We start from the raw sequence: 18,143 nt of genomic DNA, 5'->3' as shown, positions 1-18,143 counted from the left end.
TATAGTTCGGTAACGGTATTACCTTCATCTTCAAGATTGTTGGAGGCAACATCATCGTTTGAAGAGGATACTTTGATTGATCCGATAAAGATAATAAGACATACAGAGAGATTGATTGATATTGGTAATTCGAGATTTGTTTATGAGGAGAGCAGGAGTCTGGCACGCGACTATGTCAAAGACTCCCTCATGCAGATGGGCCTGCCCGCCGACAACATCATCTGGAATCGCTTCGAGTGGACTGAGCGCAAGGCCAGCGGCAAGAACATCACCACCACCTCTTGGACGGGCATCAACATCATTGTGTGGACCAACACGACGGAGCTGCACCCGTCGCGTCCCGTGCGCATCATTGGCGCGCACTACGACACTGTTCACTGGGGCATCAATGGCACGTCGGGCGCGCACGACAACCTGGCTGGCACGGGCCTTTTGATCGAAGCCATTGGCGTTCTGTTCAAGCTGCAGCAGAAGCTGTCGTTCGAGGAGCAGACTCCATTCATGTTTGTCTTCTTTGATCAGGAGGAACCTGGCGCGCTTGGCTCCAAGTCACTGGTCGATCATCTGCGCGTCACCAAGAGTCCGCGCGGACAATTCGCCTACTTCCTCGATGTGGACGCGATTGGACATCGACTGTCATCAGGTCCAATTATTCAAACATATCCATACGAGCACAAACAAAAGACCTTGTTCTCGCCACGCTGGATCGTCGATCATGTGATCACAGCGGCACACCGCGTTCGCCAGGATGGTATATCGGTGGGAAATCCAAGCCTGCCACTCACACTGCTGTATCAGGCGCATCGTTATCACCTCCTCTCAATCCCATTCCTCAGCGACGACGGTCCCTTTGTCTGGGCGGGCGTACCATCCGTGCTGCTGACAGACTTGGACGTGTTCTATGGACACAACGCCGACTATCACAAGATCACTGACCAGCCGTCCAATCTGGACGCGGACGCACTGTCCGACACGGCAAAGATTGTGGTCGAGTTCCTGATGAGCACATGTGGCGACGAGTCCATCCCTGAGCATTTGAGACTCAATGTCTTGGACGAGCCCTCGCCCCAGAACCCACTCTATCGATTCATTCTCTCATTGCTCACCAGTCTCTTTGAAACCATCTTCTCTGGACACGCTCAGTACCTTGCCATCGGACCAATCACACTCGGATACTTTGAGCTACTATCACTCATACTTATGATGATCACATGGATGTAGGTTGTCGGCAACCCTTTCCCCTGCACGCTCAATCACTCAATCACTCACTCGCCAATCCTTTCCCAAAAGTTACTTCACATCCTTCCAGGAATACAGGACGACTGTTATTCAAAGTGCAAGTGCAAGTGCCGATGCAATGATGGATGATGAATCAGACAGACAACAGACTCAGACTCAGACGACGACTACTCAATCTGAGTTGGAGACAAGACAAACACAAGGACATCATCATCAACATCACCGCCATTCAACAAAAACATCAAGATTTAATAGACTTGGCGTCCGTCTGATGTTCTTCCACCTGGTGGCATTAGTACTCACTTCATTAGTTGACACTGTATACACCTTTGAGTTACTATGTCTCTCATTCATTGCCTTGGCCAACATTCACACAAGTCAAATGAGCATCAACATCATATCCGCAGTAGTATCATCAATACTATGTTCAAACTTTATTGTAAGTCCATCGGTCAGTCAGTCACTGGAACTATTCCAACTTCACTCAATCACTAACCTCAATCAACCAACCAATCAATCAATCATAAAGTATTGGGACATTAGACAAATGCAGAAACTTGGAAGAGGAGGATCCAAATCTCAAGAGATGATATTGGGACTCTTGTTGACTGTATACATTATACATACGGCATTGTTATTAGTATATGCCATCGATTATACAAGGAAGAAGAGTATACTTAGTCAATCAAAGAAGTCTAAATAAATAATTTATATCTTTTCCACCTTTATTCACAATTTTTGATCAATTTGGTCATCACCTGATCCAACTGTTTGGTCAATCAATCACTTTGTAAATCTACTATACAAATATTAACATTATGGATCATGTACATGATGATGTATTAAGGTGGCTTGATCAGTTGATCAACCCAGTGGACATCATCAATTCCCTTCCTAGACTGGCGGTGGTATGTTGCACGCGTGATCAAATGATCAATCAATCAATCACTTACTGACTGACTGACTGACTGATTGATGATGAACTATTAAGATGTTTGTAAACACACCATCAGTGCGCAGTGATATAACTAAAGTATTGGAAAGGATCACATTCGTTACTTCGAGTAGGATAACACATAATGTGGTACTTGGAGTCATCAATGTGACCAAGTTATCAAAGTTGGAAGGTGTCAGTGTTGGTCTGTTTGACATTGTCAACTCATTATTACTATTGGTATCTATTGATTATCACTGGCGCCATCTATCATTCTTGTTTGGAAGAGTGTTCTTGGATAGTCTGACGGGAAGCTTGACCAAAAGTGAATGTCGAGCACTCACTCCACACTACTCAGAGTATCTGATCACATCGTTCATCGATAACAGACTCGAATATAACTCATTGGACAGCTGTACAGAGTTGATCGATGAGTACAACAACATCACAACTACACCTGGATTCCAACAAGTTGATAATGAGCTCACATCATGGTTCCTTGGCACTGAGGACCCATCACCATCCAAAACTAATGGTAAACTACTCTATCTTGCACTGCTAGTCAAAGACAAGTCAAACAACAAGTTATTCACAGATCTCAAGTTAGACACATTCAAGTATGTACATCACCCAATCAATCAATCAATCAATCAATCAATCACTCACTCAATCATGAATACCTTAGCTTCATTGTCCAAGCATGCCAAAGTGCGCCTATTGAAAGATTGGATCGATCAAGTAGGGTACTGGGACTATTGAGTGATGTTGTTGGCTTGGTAATAGATAAGGATAATGAGGAGCATCAACGGATCATCGTTGAGCTCTTGGATGATCAATTACCCAATTTCTACACAAAGTTCCAGATCTTCATTCCACATCTTCATCACATTGATCAACACTTTGCCAAGTACTTCAAGTCTCCCAAACTATTAATGTTCAACAAGAACATCTTGCTCAGACTCATGGGAACATCATTCCCCAAGGTAGGTCGGTACGGAAGGTGAAGGATGGGATGATTYCCAATCACTATTTCACTCACACTCACTCAATCACACTGACATGATAACTTAGGTTCTACGACTTGTACAATGAGTACATATTGTCAGTTATGAGTCAAGGTGAGATGTATAAGGGCCTGATACTACTTGATGGAATAACAGGATGTTATATGGACAGTGGACTGCCACTTCCACAATCATTATATGTACATCTTCGTCGTCATGTCAACATTCACATTTTTGTCGGTCGTCCCAACAAAGACCAGATAGCCAGAGGTCTACTAGGTGTATATCAATTAACCAAAGAACAAATATGGTTGGATTATGCGATTGCCTCTCTAGCATTACATGATATCAATGACAATGAATGCTTATCATTCAATCAAGTGTTCATAAACTCATGTCCACAATCATGGATCAAGGATCATCTCGATGCCAACTTCAACAATCTGACCACGGAGTGGTGCAATATTGATCTTCTTATCAAGTGCATACAACAATCATTGATAGCCAATACACAACAACAACTTTCTACTGCACTTTGTAGGCTCAAGTATTCTTTGGGCATGTACTTGGACACACGCCATAATCAAGTATGGTCATTTATCAGTTCAGCATCAATTACTGCTGCTGATAATGATCCATCGTCATTATGGATAGAGTTCATTGACATTATGATGGACACTCACAACCCACCAGAGTTCTCGACTTCGCTCTTTGACATGTCATTCATGTCTATGACAAGGGCAGCGGATATCATTCAAAGACTTCTGATCTTGAGTGATGTTTGTCCACCCATTGTCCCAACGTTCCATTTCCTCAAGTATGTCTACTGTCTCCAACATCTTGGCTTCAACTATAAGCTTTGCAAACATTTACTATTGGACAATCTTGTGAATGGAGATGAGTTTGACAAGCAACTCATTCTGTTGAAAGAGTTCAAACTTCAAACTCTGTGGCGAAGGACTATGCCCAATTCCAAGCCCAAACCCAAGTCCCATAACCAGTCCCAACTTCAACTTCATACAAACTTGTCATCACTCTCATGGCATATACTCAGAGGTATACTTGAACTATGTATACAAGAAAATGGAGCTAGACCACTACATTCAAAGAGGATTTTATCATTGGCATCGGTTAACAAACAATTTCACAAGCTATGCTCACAGATAATCACAAACAATGTTCAACTCCAGTCAATCAGGATCAGAAGTCCAATCAATTATATTGGATCACCATTATGTCTGTTCCAAGACACTCCACTATATATACATGCATTGGACTTGTTATTCATCCCATCAAGTCACATCACAAGATGTTTGGATCGTTTGATACATTTGACCATACCATATTATGGTCGATGTTCATATGAATATAATCCAATATTTATTCTGGTCAATGGTATTGGACAACAGCTCAGACATTTAACATTCGAAGATTGTGAAAACACCATGCAGAATTGGACAATACAACAACAACGCAAGATTGATCAACTAATTCAAAGTACAGTCCAACTTTATTCCAGTCCATCTATTGAACCCAAACTATATATTCAAGATTTAGACATGGTTGATGATCTACAACAACTCAAATTGGAACAGATTGATGGAGATATATGCAAGGTAATGTTTGATCATTACATCAAAGATAGGAGTGGACTCCAAACGATTGATTTCTGGATGAAATCAACACTACCTCTCATTCCAACATGGTTTGAGAACAAGACCAATGCCATTGTGTCCAGACACTACATATTTCATAGCAATCGATCCAACTCAAATCTCATGAGACTTCCAATGAGATATCCACTCTACTCACTTACATTCAACTCAAAGGAGTACATTTCTGATTTGGATCACCTGTCACACTTTCTGGAAGTGTCCAACTTCCATTACACCGAACCAAAGTGCTTCAAACCAATTGTCGACTATGGAATCATTCGTAACTTCTTTATCAACAATCGTGCACAGTCATTCAAGGTGTTTTTGAATATCCAAGATATTGAAGACTTGGTGTCAATTTTCCCTGATAGTCATTCTTGGTCCACTCCAATCAGCTCACTCACCATCCAACTCAATGACATTGGAAAGGTTATCAAGGCACAACTCGATGGAAGATTCGCCAAACAGTTGTCCACACTTACCAATCTCCTCAAACAATCACATATCTTTCCCAAGCTCACATACATCTCAATCTATATCAAAGACATTAATCATGAAGGTTTTACCATTCCAATCACCATCCATGATTGATTGATTGATTATTTAAGTAGACCTTCCATTTCAAACTTTCAAAGAGATATATCATTAATTAAGTAAACATTGCTAAGTTATTATTGTTATTACAATGATTTGCTGAATGGATTGATTGATTGATTGATTCAACTTCAGCTTCAACTTCAAAAATTCACTTAATCCTTGAAGAATATACGTGCTCCACTGAATGAATACCTAAAGAGTTCAAACTCTTGCTGCATGTTCTTCACCTTCTTGATGGCCAGCTGGTTCTGATCCTCTTTGAGTCCACGGATGTTGCCCTCCTTGAGGATGCGCTCTTGGTCCTCCTGGTGCTTCTTGGTGACACGCTCGAACCAATGCAACGAGTCAAACTCCTTGTTCTGATCGAGCAGCTTGAGAATGTAGGCCAGACCAATGGCAAAACCATCGTCAGTGAACTGCAGACTCTCGGCTCCGATGGCCTTGGACTTCTTGAACAGCTTGTCCTTGGCGTTGATGATGTGCTCGACAAAGTTGATGGTGAGGGGTGGTACGATCGCGTAGAAGTTGCGCAGATGTTGGTTGTTGAGACTGCGGAACTCGGTGGCAAACACGGTGACCAGCATCTTGAAGTACTCTGTGCCCTCGGACACGTTGGCCGAAAGGTTCTCAATGACGTTGTCCAGGTTCTTGGAGGCGTTCTGGGTCTCGCCCGACAGCTGGTGCTTGTTGACCAGCTCCTCAAAGTTGGGGATTTTCTTCAGGTCGGGCACAAACTTGATGGCGTTACTGGTGTACAGCAGACCACCCGAGCGCACCAGACGGATGTAGCCCATGGCATTACCAATGTTGGTGACCAACACACGGAACTGATCGAGGAAGCTCTGGCCCGCCTCGGTCAGACCGAGCTGACGTAGGTCCTTCTCAAACTCGATGGCCAGCTCGTAGGGGTACATCGAGTCCAGCTGGGCCTTGTTCTCGCGGAAGTACTTGATGTTCTTGTAGAGACGTGACTTGATGTGATCGTCAAAGAGGAACTCGGAGAAGATGCCAAACTTTTGCTTGAGGTACTGGAAGGCAAAGTTGACGGTGGTGTTCATGATACCGGCGCCGTGCGTCCTGATCGAGTTGGCAATGTGTGTGATGTTGATCGTGTTGAGCGTCTTGCTGTTGGATGAACGCTGGATGAAGATCTGGTTGTTGAGGTTGTAGTTGTAGCGAGCGACAAAGATGTGGATGTTCCTCATGATCTCCAGCACGTCGAGACCCTGCTCGAGTGTGGCTCCGGGCAAGTGCACCTCCAGCAGGTTTAGTCCGTACTTGTAGAAGGCCATGTTCCTCATCTCGGAGTAGGTCTTCCAGTCAAATAGCGACACCGTGTTGAGGTTGTAGAAGGTCGAGTCGAGGTAGTGCTCAATGCGCGACTTGATGTCGATGGTCTTGTCAAAGAAGCGCAGTGGCTTGAGCTCGAGGAACTTGCCAAACTCGCGGATGCCACTCTTGAATGGGTCCTTCTCCTCGACGTTGAGGAAGGCGTGGATGCGTAGACGCAGGTCCGTCTCGATGTCCTTGCCCAGTGGGTTGATGATGCTCTTCTCGACCATTTCCTCAAGCTCATTGCGGTACACGTCGATGAGCGACGAGGGGTGCTCGACGTGGATCGCCTTCTCCAGGATCGACACGACGTCCTTCATACCAGTGAGGGTGTACTGCAGACTGTTGGCCTGCGATGGGTTGTCGTAGATGTAGGTCAGGTAAGTTGGGAAGAGGTCGCGTGCCCAGAACAGCAGCGAGCAGTCGCACACGCGGCGGATGGATGCGTGGATGTCCGAGATGAACTCGAGACGCTTGATGTGCAGACGCAGCTCCTCAATGTCGGGGTCCTTCAGCACGTTGATCTGGTAGATCACGTTGAGGCAGAGCTTGACGATTGTGAGACGCTCCGGTGTGGCCACGCCCGACAACAGGTCGGTGGTGAGTGTGAGTGCCATGATCACGTCGAGCTCAGTGTCTGTGTAGGTTGCCTTGCCAGTGTACTTGGCGCGGATGACGTCGAGCTTGTTGGTGATGATCTGAGTCAGCTGCTGGGTCATCAGCGAGATGTGCGCAGAGATCATGGCTGAGCGACGATGGAATGTGCCCTGGATCGACTTGAGCAGCTCGGCGCACTGGAAGAGACGGCGCACGTCTGATGGCTTGAGTGGCGCCGTCAAACTCATGTGCAGACCGATCATTGTCTTGAACAGATGGCTGATGTGGTACGACAGCAAGATACCCTGGATGATCTGGCCGATACGTGAGTAGTTGGCGTCCCAGAAGGTGCCGCGGTTGTTGAGGCGGCCAGACTCCATGCGCACCATCCAACGGCTCACCTGCAGATAGTAGGACTTGACGCGTGGGGCGAACTCCTTGTCGACGATCTTGAGGTAGTCGCGACGCACCGATTGGATGTCGGGGTTGCCCACGACCGACTTGATCATGCCGGGCATCAGGGCGACGATAAAGTCGGCGGGATACCAGATGACGTTGGTGTAGATCGACACCATGGGTACACGCTTGGTCAGCTCCCACACCTGCTTGAAGAAGGACTTGTCGGTGATGTCCTTGAACAGCGAGATGAAGAAGGTGTACAGACCCAGCATGCCGGGGAAGCGCTCGCGCAGGTACAGCTCGGAGGGGTCCATGATCTTGGCCTGCAGAAGCGAGAACAGCGACTTGACGTTCAGGCCAAACTCAGCCTTGAGCACCTTGTTGTTCTTGACGTCGACGACGCCTGGGAAGTCAAACTCCTGCGTGATGCACGCCTGGTAGATGTAGCCCTCGAGCAGCTGGCCCTTAAGACTGAGCAACAGCTTCTCCAGCTGCCATAGGCGGTCCTCCTCGGCCACGCCATACTTGCCTGGCTCTGCACGCACAGACTTTACCATGCGTTGGAATCTACCCCACGATGATGCCAATGCCTGGTTCTGCACAACGATCTGATCCAATGTGATCAGAACAGAGAACAAGTCTGACAATGCGTAGAACACTGACCTAGATTGTTTGATTGATTGAGTGAGTGAGTAGGTGGACGTCACTGACTGTTGCTAGCACGTGACTTGACTTACTGGAGATGAATGTTCTTGAAGAACTTGGAGAAGGCGTTGGCCTGGGCTTGGTAGCAGCTTGCGAGCTGACTGACAATGTTACGAGTGATGGCATAACAACGGTTGACAAAGGCTGAGAGGTCGATCATGAAGGGAAGCAGACGACCGACTTCCACTTGCACATCACCCTCGCTGGCCTCACCGGTGATCTCACCAAAGACAATAAGTGGCTGGAAGAAGCGCAGTTCAGCCGTCTCCTTCAATATCCTCACCTGATTGGTGAGTGATGAGAACACCAACATCACCTTGTTGAATATCTTGTGCTCGGTTTTGATCAACTCGATGATATCCTGTTGCTCGTAGGGTCTGATATACAAAGACACTGGATCGATGTTAAAGTCGGTTGTATCGCTAAGCGATTCATCCAACGCCTCCTCAATATGCCATATCTGCTGAGCATAATCAACTGCGAACTGATTCAACTTTGTCAATTGTTGTTCACCTACAAGCTCTATATTATTTGATTGATCATTATGTCAGTATGTCTTGTCTTTGTTTGTTCTCGCGAACATTGATTGAGTTGATACAGTTTGTGAATGAATGAGAACATACTTGACGAACCATCCTCAAATGCATCGAATTGGTATTCATCTGGATTGTTTGCAAGACTTGTGCTGCTAACATTAGCTGCACTCGACATTGCGTATGTATATATGAAAGAATAAGTAATGTAATAAGTAGTAAGTGAATGAATGAATGATGCGTGTTGAGATGAATGGGACTTTGATGTCTTTGTCAAATCTCAACACATTTTTGAAGATATTCCATTTTGAAAAAGTTTTTGAAGTTTCAGTTGATCGAGGGCAAGGGTTGAGGGCTAGGGTTGAGGGCAAGGGTAGAGTGAGGGTTAGGAAAGATAAACAATGTTTGGAGTTGAGGTATGAGTGAATGTTTGGCCAAAGATAATGATAAACATTAGAATTAACAGATCATATTTTTGATCAAACGTCATTACTACAATCTCTTTATTATCTCTTTGTAATGAGTCACATCATATCAATCAAACACCCACATATAATATATATATATAATGATAATAAGGAGGTGATATTGGTTGGAAAGGGATGGGATGACCAGAAGATAACATTTTGGGTGAGGTGATCAAACAAATACAATAATGGATGTCCTTTCGTTGATTTGAAAAGTGATCAACAACAGTGTGTTTGTGTGGAAGTTGTGCGTTTGAATGAGTGTTGGGTCATGCAAACGTGTTTTTGTGGACCATCAACCACATCTTTCGTCACCCAACTCAGCTGAGTTACTTCTGTTGTGTGTGTGCAATGTGATTGTACGAGTTTGGATACCTGGACCACGGTCCACAGTAGGCCTCTAACGACCATTCACAAACAACAGTTTTGAATCAAAATAATAATCAATCAATTACCTACCTCACTTCCTACTTTGTGGTGTTTGTGGAGGGAAGAGGTGCGTCACATGTTAACAACAGTAACATCTTTATCACATCATCATCATCAACAACAGACGAATAGTCATACAGATAAACACACACACACACACACACACACACATATATATATATATACATTCATTCTTATATCGGTGTGAAGTGAATAATTGAAGTTGTCACGTGTTTCGCACTCTTTCACTTCAATTAATCAATCAATCAAACAACACACATAACCCCAATACCCAACACCCAACCCCAGCCAATCCAATCAATCAATCAAACTATCATTAGGCCTAAGAGTTAGGACCTCAAGATCACACACACACACATACCCATTGAATCAAGACCAGCTGGTCACCAATCTGGTCCATTATTACAATCGCACCAATCAATCACATCCATCCATTCATCCATCAATCACATCAATCAAACATATTTGTAAATAATAATTTAATATATAATATATATAACCATGGTTATGGAAACATTCAAGAGATTGACTCCAAAAGATAAACATGGATCAAAGTCAGCATTCACTGTTAGGTCACCTCCAATGACTGGTGATGATAAAACACAACAGAATAACAATAATAATAGTGTGGTCAATGGATCGGATTTCCCATCACCGCCAACATCACCTGCGAGACCATCTTCGCCACCACCTTCCACCTCGTCCACATCAACTTCGACTACATCAACTTCCACGACTACAACATCATCATCATCGACATCGAAATGGAAGAGATTATTCAAGAAGAAGGATAAAGACAAGTCATCATCATCCAATCTCAACGATCAACAGCCACTCGAGTTCAACCCATCATCCAGTGATCTAAAAGTATGTTTGATCATGTGATTGATTGGGTGGGATAATCCCAGGTCTCACTCACTCAATCAATGGAACTATTCCACTCACTCACTCAATCATTCAATCAATCAATCAATCCAGGGAATATCACAGAACTGGGCACATACATTGAAGAAGTCTGCTAGCAAGTTGGTTAGAAGAAGGAAGGATACGACAGCACAGAGGTTTAATAGGGATGGAACATCAATGAATGAGGACCAGATGAATGGTCCAATAGTCAACTCAATGTCAACTCCAAACTTAGCCAATCACACTGACATACAATCGCCACCAGTGCAAGGTCAGAGGCAACATAGTCGAGGTGGAGGTGGGGATGATGCCGCCACATCATCAACAGCACATGGTACCAACAACAGGACAATCACAAAGTTGCTGAAGCGTGGCAACTCAACATTAGTACGAACTTTATCATTGGACAGTCTACGCAGCAGCAACAACAACAACAACAACAACAATAATGGTACCATCAAGGACAAGAATGGACCACATGGCCATGGCCACGGACATGGACATGGACACAAGGATAAACTTGGACAGAATATTGGAAATCCAACGGCCATGCGAAGAGAGATACATATTACATGGAATCAGATGACGGGCCAGTTTGAGGGCGTGCCAGACGAGTGGTCTAACCTGGTGCAAAAGGTGACTAGTGACAAGTTGGACAAGACATGGTCGGACCGTCGGAGATGTCTAAACGACGAGTTGGCCAAGTGTGAGAAGGAAGAGAAGAATAGAAGAGTGGTACGCGATCGTCGCGAGAGAGCCAGGCTGCACCGTGAAGAGCGCAGGAACAGTGTATTCGTGCCGCGTGGCAAGGGCGACCCCACTCCGCATCCCTCATCATTCAACAATCAATCCAAAGTCGTCATCCCTCAAGTATCACTATGGTGTATCAGTGGCAATGAAGTGTTCAAGGCCACAAAGGTATGTATTATGTGATGGAATAGTTCCACCTCCCCACCCCCACCTAACACACGATCAATCAATCAATCAATCATTTTAGGTCGCCTTATCACCTCAATCACTTAGCCGCAATGATGTGTTTGTGTTAGACTGTGGACAAAGAGTGTATGTTTGGATAGGACCAAACTCATCGATCAAGAAACAGGTGCGCGGACTGGAAATAGCGTCCAAGATCAAGTATGAGAGCCAGGTCATCGTCGAGCCAATATCGATCGAGATACTTATTGATGGCGACCGATCGCCAGCCTCATGCGACCAGCTCACCAACTTCCTCGCACTGCTCAATGGCGGCGCTGTGGGCGACGACCAGGTGGTCGACCTGGCAACGTTCGAGCTGACGCGCGACGGAGCCTCGGACGAGGAGATCCGCACCATGGAGGACGCCACCACATGGCTGTACCGCGTGAGCAATCATGGCAAGATATCGGCGATCGATGTCAAGCCCCTGGTCCCCACATCGCTCAACTGCAACACTTGTTTCATACTCGACTGCGAGACGGACATCTTTGTGTGGAACGGACGCCGCTCGCACCCACTTCAGCAGCGCGTCGCACTGATCTTTGCCAAGGAGTTCCTGCACATCTTTTCGGACCGCCCGGCATGGGCCACCGTGCACATCGTGCATCAAGACGAGGAGGCATGGGAGTTCAAGGAGCGATTCCTGTACTGGCTCGAGGAGGAGTCAGTCATCGACACGACCAAGCGCAACACGATCCGCGGCAAGGATGCCGTGGCGCACGTGCCCTTCCCACCAATCGCGCTCGATGCGCAGTACCTCGTGTCGGACCTCCAGTCGCCGGCCTTCTCAGACACGGCCCCGGCGCCTCTGCTCGAGACACGTCGCGGCAAGGCCGTGTACACACATGTCAACCTCGACCTGTGGCGTTGTGAGGCCGATACGTGGACCAAAGTGCCGACCGCGCTGCACGGCCACTTCTCAGCGTCGCGGGCCTACGTCTGCCACCACATCTATATGCTGGACGACACATATCACTCGCGAGCATACTTCTGGCAGGGCGCTGAGGCGTCGATCAAGTGGTGGATCGTCTTCCAATTTGGCCTGTACAAGGAGCTGCACAACACAATGGTCGAGCTTGGCGTGGCTACGCCACCGCCAACCGAGTGCCTCACGCAGCACAAGGAGAGCGGCCAGTTCATACATTTGTTCGCCGATCGTCTGATCGTGCACCGAGAGTCAGCCCAACTCGAGACACACATGCTCTACCAGTTGGCTGCGACACCCTGCGGCCAGTTTGTCAAGTGCGCACAGTTCCCGCGCTTCAACCTGTCGTGCCTAAACAGCAGGCATGTGTTCATACTCTACAACGTGGCACTCAAGACTTCATTCATTTGGTATGGGCGCGCATCTAGCAAGGTGGTGCGCGACGATGCCCCCGAGACAGCGCGACTCATTCATCAGTACATCAACCGCCACGCGAACGACGACGCTCACGACTTCAACCTTCAGGTGCCGTGTGAGGAGGGCAAGGAGCCCAAGTCATTCTGGAAACAGTTTGGCTCGTACGACCCTCGCCTTGACCAGGCCTCGCTCATGACCTCCTACACAGACCTCTCACTTGCACAGACCAGCCACATTCGATCGTGCTATGACGTGGCAGCGGCCTCGGGTACAGCGGGTCCATCAGTGGCCTCGACCTCGATCACGACCCCCACAACGCCCAAGTTCTACCACATATACTATCACTCGCGACTGAGGAAGTACGTTGTGACCAAGATCAAGCCTTTCTGTCAGAGCGATCTGAGCACGGAGGACGCGTTCGTGTTGGACTGCCACTCAAAGTTGTTTGTTTGGCTGGGTCCACAGTGTTCGAGGCGCAAGCGCGAGACCTCTGAAGCTTTCGCGAGACAATACATCGCCGAGTCGATCACTGGACATTCAGTGGACACCCCTGTCGCGGTCGAACTATGCGGCGCAGAGTCGTTCGAGTTCCGCTCTTACTTTGAAGCGTGGAACGATGCTCATGTGCCACAAAGTCTGCGAAACAACGCACCACAGGCCCTGGTGGGAACGGGTGCCGAGCACCGCCTGCTCAACAGCATTGCCAGCGATCAGATCCAGGTCGACGACCTGGCCAACGTTGACTCGAGCGATGATGACGAGGCCCCTGCAGCCGCCTCCTCAACATCGGCCAACCAATCGCCAAGCGGAAGTCCGCGAACCAGCAGCGCCAGTCGCATGGAGAAATGGGAGATTGAGCTCGAGGGCGAGATGGAGCGACTCAAGAAGCGTGGTGGACCAAGTCCACATCGCAGCCGCGCTGGCACCCCCACCATGATGTCGATGCCCGATCTCAGGCTGATGGAGGCGTCGGCATCTGCTCAGAATGGCGGCGTGCGAAAGACTTCAAAGCCACCTACGTCTGCTGTGGACCTGTCCAAGTACGTCCCCTCCCCACTGTCCATCCCAGGATCATTCTCATCGTCCTCAATATCATCACTTTCCGTTGCCAGTGAGGATGACGAGATGTCGCCACGATCGACCGTCAACCTGCCCAACTCACCAGTGAGTGCAGTCGACTCTCCTCAGACCAGCGAGCAACCAGGAACGATGAGCCCAAGGGGCTGGCCATCATCGCCCCAATTGTATAGTAAGCCATCATCGATGCGATCGCCACCATCACACTCACGCACATGGGCCATGTCTGGAGAGTTGGAGGCAGAGGTGTCCAAGCTGGAAGAAGAGCTCGTGCGTCTTGACGCCCTGCCAATCAAGATGCCCCTCAAGGATGCCACAATGGTACCAGACTCTCAGGGCGTCCAAGAGGATGACCTGATACCCGAGCCAGCAAAGTTGGATCGTCCATCACATCAATCAGAGAACGAGCATGTTGCGGCATCGGCGATCAATCACGAGACATCAGTGTCTGAGGTTGAGTCCAGCCAGGATGATCAATCACAGATACAGCCAGAACAGCCACAGCAACAGGCGAGGGCCAAGCCCCCACCAATCCCACCAAGAACATTTATCAGTCTTGTTGAGAGTGCATCGTTGGAGTCATCCACCAGTACATCACCATCTCACTCTCAAGGCTCAACACCAAGGTCCAGACCAAAGCCATTGCCCAGACCACCCGGTGGTCCATTGTCACCTCGCAGTCCAAACTTGGCATCATCGATGTCGCCCTCGCCCTCGTCACCGATCAGCATCAATGGCAACAGCTCACCATCGTCAATTTCCACCAGCAGCTCACCATCACTGTCTAGTAGCAGCTCACCTGCCTTGTCCTACAGCAGTAGCTCACCATTGTCCAGCAGCCCACCTCCCAGCAGCAGCGTACTCGCAACACCAGCCCCACCCACAAGTTCAAGCTCAAGCGGCACAAGTACCAATAAGTCAGACAGGCCAAAGAGCAGGTTCAAGATTGTCAACCCACTCAACAAGATCAAGTTGCCTCCTCCCCCACCCGCCGCAACAGCAACAGCAACAGCAACACCAGCGCCAGCAGCAGCACCAGCAACACCAGCAACACCAATAGATATCAAGACCAAGGAATCGACTGATGTTGGCAACAGCAAGGGTAAAGGAAGTATGAGTGGCGGTCACACAGGTGGTGGTAGCAGTGCCGGATCGATCATTAGCCGTTCATTTGGAAGCATCAAGTCGAATCCATTCATGCAGAGACATAATAGTCATAGCAGCAAGTCCCCTGACATGTCCGCCTCATCATCATCATTGGACAAGGACTTGTCAACCAAGCCACCAACACGCAAACCACCAGTGCCCTCACAGACAGTTCGCGAGCGTATTCAACATCATGAGAAGATATCGACCAGTCAGAGCCAGCTGGGCGAAGCGCAATCTTATGGCTCACTGCACTCGCCACTAAAGAAGCAACCAGCTGCTGGCCAACAGTCGATACACAACATGTTTGTGCCACCCGTGCCCACCCGTCCACTTCCACCCGCGCCACCACCTCGTGCACAAGTTACTCAATCTGATGGCGCCACACTGACTTCCCAAGACTCAACAACTACCAAGTCATAAAGTTATTTGGATGTATTGTATTATATAATTGATTGATTGAATGATTGTTTGTTTGACTTTGGATGAGCTAGCAATGATTGATTCTTGTTGCGGTGATTGATACGCTGTTTCCTGATTCTTTCGGTACGTGCCCATGCATTCTTGATTAAATCAACCAATGATTTGATGACCTGATTATTCGTGTTGGCAACATTGAGATCAATCCTATATCCATGATCAAGTAGATATCTCAATATTGATACATTATCAAATTTGATAATGATCTCTGTCAGTGATGGAAGGTATGAGGACTGGAGGTATGCATGAAGTTCTGGAACATGTACAGTATGTTTGAGTATTACATCCAATTTATCAACATGGCACAGTTGAATGATTGATAGAATGATTGACTTTAACTTCTTCAATGGTACCAAGTTGATTGGATGCATGGTGAATAGGAAATCTATCAAAATTGCATTTCCTTTATCCAATATATTGTTTAGGATATCATCTGATCCAATCTCTGGCATTATATTATGATGATTTATATAGCAATGTTTGATGAGATCAACTTGATCATGATGAACTGCTCGCTCCACCATCAGGGATAAGTATGATATCTTAATATCCACATCTAGGAACTGATCACAATGTTGGACTGCATATTCAAAGAATGCAATCGATCCATATGTTCCAATTGAACTCCATGTTGAAAGAGAACTATAAAGATTAGGACATTTGTCATTGGCCAATTTGATTAACTCATCACATTGACTCATTATTGTAATGATCTGGATGTTGACATCTGAGAAGACCAAGGTGGTGGGTTTTGCAGGATTGATGAGAAGTCTGTGAACAAATTCCAAATTCCGGTTGAATATAGCGGCATGGACAGCTCTCTTCAAACAATCTGGTGATGCCGAATCTGGTCAAGTATCTCGTAAAAAAATTAAAACAATGCTAATGTGTTGGATAATTAGATACAATATGAATGGTTATTTATTGAGTAGCTGCCAGTAATCAAGACAGGGGACTCTGTATGCAATACCACCAATAACTCTAGTGTCTGGCTCTAATAATGGCCCATGGAATATATTATACAGACTCATGATTATCCTCATGATCTTGTTGTGGTAGATTGCTTGTAACTCTATGGACACATTGCCCAACCATTTGAAATCGAGCTTGGTAATGATCTTGAACTTCTCCACTCCACACCATCCTCTCTCGATTAGTGATCGTAAGGCTGAAATGGATCGATTGAACTCTATGGTAACATGGTCAGTGATGAGATTACAAACTATAAATTCTCTCGTGCTCACCTTCATCATTTAGGTCTGGAATTAAAGTAGTGTACTTGTAGTCCCTGATTCCATGAAATGCTGCATCTGCCAGGGTTGTCTCACCGATGTCCAAGGATTGGAAGAACTCCTTGACCTCTAAATGATCTAGAAGTACCTGATCTGTGACATTGCCGCTATAGGATTGGGAGCACCAAATGAACTTTCCACATCCATCAACGACGGCTAACATTGTAAAGCATTCCATTTTGTCCTTACCATTGAACATTTGCAGCCTCTGGAACTTCCTCGGTGCGCTTGACGTAGGTATGAGATTACCATCAATGATATTGGTTACCCTGAATGGATCTCTGAGCCACCTGCCACGAGCAAGTCTCTCCTCCAAAGTCAGACGGTTGATAATATTGCAGCTGTCAAACTTGTTTGAGAGAACATTGATGGTGTGTTGGAACACATTGCGAGCAGTATTCTTGGATGTGCTGAAGAACCAAGCAATGAATCTCCATGACCAGTTTGACTTTAGTTTGATTGTTGTCAACATCAATGCTCGGTAATTGCTGAAGATTGGTCGATTGCCTCTGTTGTCCAATTTCTTCGATCCATCAATGTTGGTGTCATTGTAGTACTGTTCGACTTTGGACCATAGAGCTTGTATCTTATCTCTGGGCACTCCAACAATTTGAATGAAGACTTCATCAGTTGATGAATGAAAGAACATAGTATCTAGATTTGATAATGGTTGTATTAGTTTATTAATTGTCACCGTCGACTACTATCGGGAGGGGTCTGATCCACCATCAATCCACTCGTCCTCATCCATGTCCTCGTCCTCGTCCTCGTCCTTGTCCACGTCCTCCTCCACGTGCTTGTCGACCCCCTCGACCTCCACCATCAGTTTGTGTTTCATGCATGTCTGTGACAGGCTCGGGCTCCGTGTTGTTTGGATTGTCTTCTGTTTCATTCCTAACTTGGGTGTCGTCGGGCTGATCGGTATTACCTGGAGTGTGTTGGCTATTGTCGCTCAAAGATAATGCAGGAGATGTAGTCTTGTTCAAATTGTTCCAAGTGGAGGTGCTGAAATG

General features: G+C 46.7%; 5 protein-coding genes across 5 annotated transcripts; 4 read left to right on the top strand and 1 right to left on the bottom strand.

The window, feature by feature from the left end:
• Nucleotides 1–189: 189 nt before the first annotated feature.
• On the top strand, nt 190–1,221 carry SAMD00019534_015970 (hypothetical protein; the record flags this gene model as incomplete). The annotated part of the gene is made up of 1 exon (XM_012902188.1): nt 190–1,221. One exon carries the CDS (start codon nt 190–192, stop codon nt 1,219–1,221), a length of 1,032 nt encoding a protein of 343 aa, XP_012757642.1.
• Nucleotides 1,222–2,057: 836 nt separating this feature from the next.
• On the top strand, nt 2,058–3,265 carry SAMD00019534_015960 (hypothetical protein; the record flags this gene model as incomplete). Its single annotated transcript, XM_012902187.1, has 4 exons — nt 2,058–2,147; nt 2,231–2,790; nt 2,859–3,156; nt 3,245–3,265. The coding sequence occupies 4 exons, from the start codon at nt 2,058–2,060 to the stop codon at nt 3,263–3,265; spliced, it is 969 nt and encodes a 322-aa protein (XP_012757641.1).
• A 1,702-nt stretch (nt 3,266–4,967) lies between these two features.
• On the top strand, nt 4,968–5,423 carry SAMD00019534_015950 (hypothetical protein; the record flags this gene model as incomplete). Its single annotated transcript, XM_012902186.1, has 1 exon — nt 4,968–5,423. The coding sequence occupies one exon, from the start codon at nt 4,968–4,970 to the stop codon at nt 5,421–5,423; it is 456 nt and encodes a 151-aa protein (XP_012757640.1).
• Nucleotides 5,424–5,581: 158 nt separating this feature from the next.
• Nucleotides 5,582–9,173, bottom strand: SAMD00019534_015940 (hypothetical protein; the record flags this gene model as incomplete). Its single annotated transcript, XM_012902185.1, has 3 exons — nt 5,582–8,420; nt 8,495–8,984; nt 9,086–9,173. The coding sequence occupies 3 exons, from the start codon at nt 9,171–9,173 to the stop codon at nt 5,582–5,584; spliced, it is 3,417 nt and encodes a 1,138-aa protein (XP_012757639.1).
• Nucleotides 9,174–10,419: 1,246 nt separating this feature from the next.
• SAMD00019534_015930 (hypothetical protein) lies at nt 10,420–15,781 on the top strand (the record flags this gene model as incomplete). Its single annotated transcript, XM_012902184.1, has 3 exons — nt 10,420–10,779; nt 10,891–11,736; nt 11,816–15,781. The coding sequence occupies 3 exons, from the start codon at nt 10,420–10,422 to the stop codon at nt 15,779–15,781; spliced, it is 5,172 nt and encodes a 1,723-aa protein (XP_012757638.1).
• Nucleotides 15,782–18,143: the final 2,362 nt, after the last annotated feature.

The sequence above is a fragment of the Acytostelium subglobosum genome (genome assembly GCF_000787575.1).
Source record: "Acytostelium subglobosum LB1 DNA, scaffold: scaffold3, whole genome shotgun sequence".
Classification (NCBI taxonomy): Eukaryota; Evosea; class Eumycetozoa; order Acytosteliales; family Acytosteliaceae; genus Acytostelium; species Acytostelium subglobosum.
This window is presented reverse-complemented; position numbering and strand designations above follow the sequence as displayed.